This window comes from Panthera pardus, unplaced genomic scaffold, assembly GCF_024362965.1.
Source record: "Panthera pardus isolate Hobbes unplaced genomic scaffold, ASM2436296v1 HiC_scaffold_12, whole genome shotgun sequence".
NCBI lineage: Eukaryota > Metazoa > Chordata > Mammalia > Carnivora > Felidae > Panthera > Panthera pardus.
Genome location: NW_026526677.1, coordinates 2,473,270 through 2,482,848, shown reverse-complemented (window position 1 = coordinate 2,482,848; position 9,579 = coordinate 2,473,270). Strand labels below are relative to the sequence as shown.

General features: G+C 50.9%; 2 protein-coding genes across 2 annotated transcripts in view; both read left to right on the top strand.

Moving 5' to 3' along the window:
- The first annotated feature begins 242 nt into the window (after positions 1–242).
- Positions 243–9,241, top strand: LOC128776128 (oxysterol-binding protein 1-like). The gene is made up of 2 exons (XM_053899322.1): positions 243–573; positions 9,130–9,241. Exons 1-2 carry the CDS (start codon positions 382–384, stop codon positions 9,187–9,189), a joined length of 252 nt encoding a protein of 83 aa, XP_053755297.1. The 5' UTR covers positions 243–381; the 3' UTR covers positions 9,190–9,241.
- NAP1L4 (nucleosome assembly protein 1 like 4) overlaps positions 9,144–9,579 on the top strand; it is a 39,020-nt gene continuing 38,584 nt past the window's right edge. Inside the window, exon 1 of the mRNA XM_019415300.2 lies at positions 9,144–9,269. The gene's annotated coding sequence lies outside the window, so the exon portion shown is untranslated. The remainder of the gene's footprint in view (positions 9,270–9,579) is intronic.

The window sequence follows — 9,579 nt, the reverse complement described above, 5'->3', positions numbered from 1 at the left end:
CGGGGTCCGCGCGCGCGTTGTTGGAAGTGGCACCGAACTGGGGGGGAGGGGAGTGGCCGCCGAACTGGTGGCGGGCTCGGGAAGGGGGCTGGCCGGGGACCGGCGGCGGGCAACCGGCCGCAGCAGGTGCCCTCCATGCGTCCTCCGCGCGCCCCCGCCCCTTAAAGAGGCGGAAGGAATGCGGACGCGCGCCGCCGCAGACGTCACACGCCCTCATTTGCGTACGGCCGGCGGGTCTGAGAGCGACGCAGCGCGGCGAACCCCGCCCCACGCCCTCTGATTGGTCGTCGCCGGCGGCGCCGAAGCGTCGTTGACTTGCGCCGAGGCCGCCCAACCACAGCCCGCTTTGCTCGAGGAGGGCGTGGCCAGAAGCCTCGGCCAATGGGAGGCGGGGTTGTTGGCGGCCACGGCGGCGCAGCCCCTGGAGCGAGCGAGGCCACCGCCGCCGCCACTGCCGCAGCCGCAGGAGGCGTGAGAAGCAGACGCGAGGCGCTCGGCCGGGGTAACGGCGCGCCGGGGCGGCCGGAGGGTGGCCGGGGCCAGGACCGCTGGGGGCCGGGACGGCAGGGCGAGGTCCGGGGCCGCCGTGTGGACTGGCGGCGGCGGCAGGGGCGGGGCGGCGGCCGGGGCGGCGGGAAGGCCGGGGCGGGCGGCGGCGGCGGCGGGGAGGGCGGGGAGGCCGGGCGGGCGGCGGCGGGGAGCGGGCGGACGCGGGTGACCCGCCCCGGCGCGGCCCTGAAGGTCAGGAGGCGCTTTGTTCCCGCGCGGCCCGTGCGGTGACCCCGAGGGGAGCGGCGGGCGCGCTTCCGCGGGGCCCCTTTGTTTTCGGGGCGCGGGCCGCCCGGCGGGGGTGGTGTCTGCGGCGGGGGCCGGGAGTGCCTGCGGCTGCGGGAAGTCGCCCTTCGGGACGGGGACGGGGACAGGGACGGGACGCAAAGTTCCGAGCCTCTCGTCCTGCGTCTGTGCGTTTTTACCCGACTGCGCGGGGCTCCCTTTCGGAACGCGCTGTGTCCGTGCCAGCGGAGGACCGTGTGGCGGCGATAAGACGCCGGCGCCCGCAGGTCCCCCCGGTCCGCAGGTCCACCGTCCGCGCCAGAGGGCAGCGCGAGGTCGCGGGCCACCTGCGGGGCGGGGGTCCCCGGCGGCCCCTGCGTAGTCTCGCTGCGGGTGTGCGCGGTGCAGAACGCGCAGCGGTCGGACGTGAAAGTTAGAAAGTCGTCTCTGAGTCGCCGGCTTCCCGCAGTAGTGCCGCTGCCTCTAGGTGACCGGTGACGGCTGTTGCTACACAGCGGGGACGCATCTGACCTCGTTGCACGTGTTGACTCATTGCCTAATAATCCGCTAGGTCGGGAGGTAGGTGCTGCTGTGCTCCCGGGGAGCTGCTGGGGGAACTCCAGGCCCCAGGAGGTCAGATCCAGCGGCCCGTCCGAGGTGACAGCTTGACTCGACGCGCCGCTCCCGCTCCTGGAGGGGGTTGGACAAGTTGGAAGGAGGCATTGGGTGTTGGTGATCGCGTGCGCCCAGCTGCAGTCTCGTTGCCGAGGGCTGAGCTGGTTGACGGTTTCCAGCGAGAATTCTGGGGTCCTGACGATTGCCCAGTGCTTCCCCGGCTAGAGTCTGCGCGGTATTTCAGGTGCCGTTACTGATGGCTGGTGCAGTGACTACTCTGCCGGTGCCGCGTGAAGCGGACGGAGGCCGGGGGGCCGCTCCAGGGGCGTCTGTTCCGGGGGTGCAGTGGGACGTTGTCTGGCGGCTTCACTTGCAAAGGTGGCGTTGCCGCGGGGGGGGGGGGGGGGGGGGGAGGAGAAACCTCAGAACGTGAATTTTCTCAATTTACTAGTGGCTTTTTTACTTGTTTGGGGATAAGGAATTTTTTTTTTCTTTCCTCTTTTGAGGTTAATTATCCTGTTTCTTCCATTCAAAGGATCCATGGAAGGTACCTAAGACCTTCTTGGTCGGTAGAGATACTGTTGCAAAAGTTACTTTGTTGCAAGATTGTGGTGAGGAAAGGATCTCGTTTCATGGATAACGTAGGTATGGGGATTGTAACCTTCCCAGATTCACTTAGGGACATTCAGGCCTAGGATTTAGGGTTTTAACTCCTCTTTTGCTGGTATGATGAAAATAATCGTTCTGAAGGTATCTTTATCCAAAACGGGTTACTTCAACAGCGTGGTGCTGTCTTAAATACCTGTTATGACATGTATCATTTGCACCTTTTTTCCCCTGGTTTACCAGCGATACTGATTCAGGACGTGTGTGGTTATCTGTGTCTCTGTATCATAAAGTAACATCTAAACACCTTTGCGAATGTTGCATTGTTTTTCAAAAGGAATATGGGATGCTGGTTGGAGAGATCCGATTCTTTGTAATAGCCACTTTAATCATTTTTGTTTGGATGATGTCAGCAGACTGAATTGTGGAGAGATTACTTATGCTTTAGGGTTATTGTCTTCTAAGTACCTAAGGGCGTTTCTTATTTTTGTGAGCCGGCCATTTAGATTACCAGACTCTGGTATTTTGAGTTTGGAGGTTTTTATCTATAGGAGGTACCTCATAGTTTTATAGAGATGAAGGGCTAGAGTTGGGGTGTGTTCATCAACACATTACAGCCTGTGAACTTGTGCTTGAGTCTTTAATTACAGTATTTCAGTTAGTGTGTCAGGGTTTTAACAGCCTCTTGATGCTGAGAGCAGATCAGTTTCCCGTGTGCAGCTCTGACGAGCCAGTGGAGGGATCGAGATCGTCAATATTTTTCTAATTTTGAGTGGTCGACAGTCGTCTAGTATCAGGAAGAGGTGACCTCAAATGTAAGTGTGTAAGTGGCTTAATAGAGTTCAGAATTACTTACTTTCAGATTTTTTTTTTCTTTCTGTTCATTGCCCACAGTTCTTAAATGTTTTAAAACTGTTTTCTGGGGCGCCTGGGTGGCCCAGTTGGTTAAGTATTCGACTCCTGATTTCGGCTCAGATCATGATCTCACGATTTGTGAGATCGAACCCACGTTTTTTCCAGGCTCCTTGCTGGGCATGGAACCTGCTTAAGTGCGTCTCCCTCCCCCCCCTCCCCCTCCCCCTCCCCCCCCTCCCCCCCCCCCTCTCTTCCTCCCTCCCTCCCTCTCTCTCCCTCCCTCTCTCTCTCTCCCTCCCTCTCTCTCTCTCCCTCCCTCTCTCTCTCTCCCTCCCTCTCTCTCTCTCCCTCCCTCTCTCTCTCTCCCTCCCTCTCTCTCTCTCCCTCCCTCTCTCTCTCTCCCTCCCTCTCTCTCTCTCTCCCTCCCTCCCCTCCCTCCCTCTCTCCCTCTCTCTCCCTCTCTCTCCCTCTCCCTCTCTCTCTCTCTCTCCCTCTGTCTCTCCCTCTCCCTCTGTCTCTCCCTTCTCCCTCTGTCTCTCCCTCCCTCCCCCTCCCTCCCTCCCTCCCTCCCTCTCTCCCTCTCTCTCTCTCTCTCTCTTTCTCAAAAATAAGAACACACAACAAAAACACCCAGAACTTTAATAAGCTTATGTTGAACTGCCAAAACTTTCGTCAGAGAACCTAAATGTTTTCGCTGTGTTTTGGAACAATAGTGGCGTGTCTGTGGGCAGGAGGGTGATTTAAATTCCCAGAGGCCTAGGAGCTGTCAGCCGTGTGAAATCGTACTGCTCAGAACCGACACCAGCCTGGCCCAGATCTGAGTCCGGGGGGCGGCAGTGAGGAGCTTGTGGGGAGTTTGGTCTGGAATTGCTTACTGTAGGTGGGAGAGGAGCCACAGGCGGGCGCTTACCTCGCTTGGCTGTTCCGCCACCGCCACCCGGGGAGGGAGGTGGTAGAGAGGGCGGGTCGGTGCAGAATCCCCGCGGCAGGTCGTTGGCATCCGGCCTTCGCTCACTTTGGGCCACGTCTCCTGGTTTGGCGGTTCTTGCCTCCCGCAGACTGGAATTGGGGGGCGGGGGTGGGGGTTGACCTCCCTTGCGAGACCCTGATCAGTGGGTAGTGAAGAACGTCGAGTTCAGCTGCTGGGAGACTTTTAAGTAGATGGTGATGACATAGGTTTGTTTTCCATTTGACAGCCATTGGGTTTCTCCCTCGCCCTCTTCAGAGAAGGTGGGGCTGCTTTGCTTCGCCATTGGATTTTAAATTTCATGAGTGGTTAGTAACAGGAGGGGTGTTCTTTAGTAAGAAAACTTGTACAAGAAGTCAGTTTGTGACCTATACCTTTTGATCTTGACCACTCACTGTGGAGCCTTAAATCTCCGCTTACCAGCATATCCTGTCAGCTGTTGCAACTAAATGTGCCTCCGTTCTGGGTTCGTGACTTTTTTTTTTTTAACGTGCTGTGCGTTTTCATATTATCCAGAAAGCCTGTTTCAGACATGATGAGGCGATTTTAATGAGTCATGCGGTAAAGAGATCGGCTGTACCCCTCAAACGTTTACGTACCAAGGTTATAAGAATGCCGCTAAACATTAAAACATTTGCGTGCATGGGGGCGCCCAGGTGGCTCAGTCAGCTAAGCGTCTTATCTCGGCTCGGGTTGTGATCACACAGTTGGTGAGTTCAAGCCCCGCACCAGGCTCTCTGCTGTCAGCACAGATCCTCTGTCCTGCTCTCTCTCAAAAATAAATAAACATTAAAAAATAAAACATTGTGTGTGTAGGAAAATAGCTTTCGGTGCTTTGTGTCCATCCATTCACTCGTGAGCCTCTTCTAGGTGCTAAACACAGTCCTAGGTACTGGGGTACCACACTGACCAAAACAGAGGGGCCTTGCCCTCATGTATTTCCGTAGTGGGAGACAGGTAAACAACTTAGGTGGTGGTAGGTGCTTTTGAGAGGAAAAGTAGAAAAGGAGTAGGGACTTGGGGTTTGTGATTTTTAAGTAGGGTAAAGAGGGAAGACCTTACAAAGTGATGAGACTTCTAAATACTGGATTAAGGAAAACTTTGAAACGTTTGCCTCATTTACTCCTGTGCCGATGAATTACAGAGAAGAGAGAGCAGAAGAGGAAAGTGCAGCTGTGGTAACAAAGAACCACTTGGCCCTGAGTCAAAATAGAGTGTTTGGTCAAGGAAAGGAAGTAAGTTTTTTACTCTTTTCTGGAAAACTGAGGGCTTGTTTTCTAGCAAGTTTTGAAGAGATGGTCCGCTGTTGTCTGGTGGCAGTTAGATCTCATCAGCAGACATCACTTCCTGTGTCCAGACTCTCCTCCGAGTCCCGGATGCCGTGCTGCGTGCACAGGTGGCACGGCGGTGAGCGAGTGAAGCGGAGACTGCTTGGCCGCTGGCTCCGGGGACTGGCGCATCGAGCAAGTAGACGGGTCCCTGCCCTCCTGGAACTTGTTCAGTGGAAAGACAAACACGCGTGGTTTATCCATTCTTAAAAAAAAAAAGGAAAAGAAAAAGGCTCAAACACCTGCAAACGTAATGACCCCCATATCTAACCCACAGCTGCAGTAATTAACTGTTTGCCAGTCTTCGTTCATCTGTGAACCTATACAGATGCTTTTGTAATTAAAAGGTTTTATAGGGGCGCCTGGGTGGCTCAGTCGGTTAAGCGTCCGACTTCGGCTCAGGACATGATCTTGTGGTTCACGCGTTCGAGCCCGGCGTTGGGCTCCGTGCTGACAGCTTGGAGCCTGGAGCCTGCTTCAGATTCTGTGTTTCTGTCTCTCTCTGCCCCTTCCCTGCTCACGCTTTGTCTCTTTCTCTGGCAAAAATAAATTTAAAAAAATAAATAAAAATAAAAGTTTTTATAAATGCCCAAAGGGAAAGGAAGAACATCTATATTAGATTATCAATCATTATGTATGATTGAAATCAGTTTGAACCCAATTTCAAGACTACCTTTATGAGTTTAGGACCTGGGCACACCTTTCTCTCTCTCTCTCTCTCTCTCTCTCTCTCTCTCTCTTTCTCTTTCTCTCTCTTTCTCTTTGGCTAAGACTACAAGCCTAAGTGCAGGGTATGTTAAGTTAACAAGGATGTTTTCTATTAGTTGGGAAACTTACAGAAGTTAATTTGGTTGTTTACTTCAGGCGTGTTTTCAGTTTACCTGCTTGCATATTGAATCCAACACCGTTACCTTCTGATGGTGAGGAATGTAATGACAGACTGGATTAAAAAAATCAGGGCAACGTAAATGAGGTCCGGACTATGCCAGGGCTTAGGGGGTGGAGACCTAGGCATTTCTTGCGGGGGTATCCTGCCTCCTTCTTAGAGAGACGATTCCTTTGTCCTTTCTGATGGAGTCTCAAGCCAGAACATGATCTGGTTGGTACTCTGGAGGACCTGGACTTGTACCTTGGGGCTGATTGGACTCCATCTTGGGTCGACAGGGTAGGATCACCATCCCTTACGCTTATGTGAACTGTGAGATTAAGAAGCATTACAGGCTACAGTGAAATTCTGAAGTCTTACAGAAGCGTTTGGTTACATTTGACTTAATTTTCGTCATTCGGTTATTTCATGGGAAGACACTGAGGATCTTTGACTTGATTTGAGATAGATTACGTATAGAAATTTTGGTTATGTGCAGGGTGACCGTATTCCCCAGTTTACTCCTTTGTCTCTCAAAAGTGACCCACTTTGAAGTTATACGATTACTCTAGCTATAGACTAAGTGTTTTAAAATTAGGAATTTGGGGCGCCTGGGTGGCTCAGCCAGTTAAGTGTCCAACTCTCGATATCAGCCCAAGTCATGATGTCTCAGTTCTTGGGACTGAGCCTCGTGTTGGTCTCTGCACCAACACCGCGGAGCCTGATTGGAATTCTCTCTCTCCCTGTCTCTCTGCTCCACCCTTGCTTGCACTCTCTCTCTCAAAATAGGTGATTAAAAATAAACATTAAAAAAAAAAGCCCACTTTCCTTCATACTATGAGTTCTCATTCTAATGAGAAATAAAGAATAATTGAGAGGGGGCCGAACAATACATCCCTGTTAAAATTTTTTTTAAAAAAATAGGAATTTAGTTATAGTGGATAATTTGCCGCAAAAACTAAGAATTTTTTCCCCGTGAAAACAATTTTTTTGTTTGGGGTAAAAATCCGTTAATAGGGTTGTGAGGTATCTTACATAAGTAAAAGCAAAGCATTTTTTGTATAGTCATAGAAATTTGCACGCCAATCCAGATTTACTTTTTTTTTAATTTTTTTTTTTAAACGTTTATTTATTGTTGAGACAGAGAGAGACAGAGCATGAACGGGGGAGGGGCAGAGAGAGAGGGAGACACAGAATCGGAAGCAGGCTCCAGGCTCCGAGCCATCAACCCAAAGCCCGACGCAGGGCTCGAACTCACGGACCGTGAGATCGTGACCTGAGCCGAAGTCGGACGCCCAACCGACTGAGCCACCCAGGCGCCCCCAATCCAGATTTAGAATCTTAGACTCAGTTAAAGTTTTTAGCCCTAGATCTGAACTGCTGTATTCTTTTGAAATTTTAGAATATTCTTTTGCCTGGGGATCCATTTGTATCTTAATATGATTGCCTTATAGACTTAGGAGAACCTTCAAATGAGGTTGAAGGTTCTCCAGATGAGGCTTAAGACCGTGATTTTGATGTTAAGCTAAGCGTACCAACATTTAAAACAAATGAATATTTCTCAAACCTGCAAATTTGGTAGTCCTTGTGACTTTGTATTTTTGTTTTAAATAAGCATTTTTAAGTTTATTTTTGAGTGAGAGAGACAGAGCACATGCAGGGGAAGGGACGGAGAGAGGGATACACGGAATCCGAAGCAGGCTCCAGGCTGTCAGTATAGAACCCAATGTGGAGCTTGAACCCACGAACTGTGAGATCACGACCTGATCCGAAGTCGGACACTTAACCGACTGAGCCACGCAGGCATCCCGTGACTTTGTATTTTAGCTAGTTGGGATTGCTAAACAAAAGTAAATCATTTATGGCAATGAAGACTGACAAGTGGAACTCTAGTTCGTTTATGTCACCAACTCTGGATTCTTTTTCCTTATGTGAAGGGGAAAATGTTGAGAATGACTTGATTTGTTGGTCTCCAATCAAGCAATAGAGTGATCTGTAAGCACGTTGCAGTTGTAAACGCTGAGGGAGACCTTAATGGGTCACACACTGGGTGTTGCACATGCACATAATTGTGTCCTCTCGACAGCCTCTCAGTCAGCACTGTCTAGGCTGTGGGTGTCGAAACCGAGCTTACACAGCTAGGAGGTAGTAGAGATTAGGGTTCAGAACCAGGTTATTGTGTGTCTTCGTTCTAGATGCTGAGTTCTGGCTTTATTGGTGTTTAGTTCTCAAAATAGTTTCTTTCCCATTGTCTGAACTCATCTTTTTGTTATTCTGTCCTTGATTTAGCCGTGTGTGTGTGTGTGTATGTGTGTGTGTGCGTGCGCATGCGTGCACAAGTGTTGTGTCGGGTTTAACATAACTGCTTTGTCATCGTGTCACCAAAAATAGTATTAAATAGCACATGGCCTCACATAATTGAAAATAAAGTGGATCATTGTATCCCAGGAATCCGTTAATTTGAAGTGGTGTATGAAGCTCTTTGGCCTGTGTTCTCAAGAAGGCATATAATCACTCCACAGTTACGTCTCGTGCCGGACGCTGTTTAGGGCCCTGGGGCCACATAGTGAGCACCATCGAGGAGTGTTTTTACTTTCCCATTTCTGGGCTGCGTGTTTCTCGGGAATGCTGCTGCACCGCCGATTCTGACTGACTTGAGCTAGCTGTTGATTGGCCACTCTTCCAGCAGCAGCAACGGTGATCTTGAGCTGCGCAGGTGGAAATGGCAGCCGGAAGTGAAGCGGTCAGTGGTGGTAGGGAAAGTTCACCAGGGTCTCAATTTCAAACGTGCAAAGATTCTAATCTAAGACGGAACCAAAGGAAATGAATTGGAGAATCTCACATACACGGTCTCAGAAAAATCAGACTTAAAGACAGACTGATTTCCCACAAACTCTTGATTTACAGAAGATCAGAACTCATTCAACAACTAATGAGTGTCTGGCAAGAATCTCTCAAACGTCCCCTTTTGTACTCTGCCCACGAAAGCAGCCTGCCCTAAACCTTTAGTGGACCCCTCTGTAGCTCGCTGCGGTCTGCGTGTCCCAAATTGCAGCTCCTTTGCTATTCCCGAATACACTCAGTGTCTGGTGTCTTGAGCTTGTCCTCCTCTCTTTTAGGTTCACGTTGCATGGTGTCAGAAGTGGGATCTGAAGGTGCCAGCTGCGGGGGCACTGTGACTCCTGGGATCGAGCGAGGTACTCACATTTGAGCCTTTTGTGCTCTTTGCTTCTACGGAGTCACCATAACTTTCCGTTTGGTGAGTCTTCCCCAATATCAGGCTCCCTTGTTTTGGTTGAACTCTCAGACTTTGTTCGGGATTTGTCGTACTCTTGTTCTTAATCTGATCATGGGATCCCAGTCATCTAAATGGTCTAAGAGTGGCCCCCTTTCAGGAACCCTGGCCAGTTTTTCGTTAAAAGATGATGGTCCTTCCTCATACCCGGTGTTGACAATATGGACCAGTCTTGCTAGGAAAGGTAACTTGGAGCCCTGACCACCATTCTGGGAAACCTTTCGTCTCTTCAGACTTGTTTTTCTCCCAACCGAGTTAGAAAATTAAAACAGTT

Excerpts from the sequence above, each read along its gene's own strand:
- LOC128776128 (XM_053899322.1), top strand. The coding sequence starts at position 382 with ATGGGAGGCGGGGTTGTTGGCGGCCACGGCGGCGCAGCCCCTGGAGCG. Across the intron at positions 574-9,129 it reads GGCCGGGACGGCAGGGCGAG|GTTCACGTTGCATGGTGTCA; the intron begins GTCCGGGGCCGC and ends CCTCTCTTTTAG.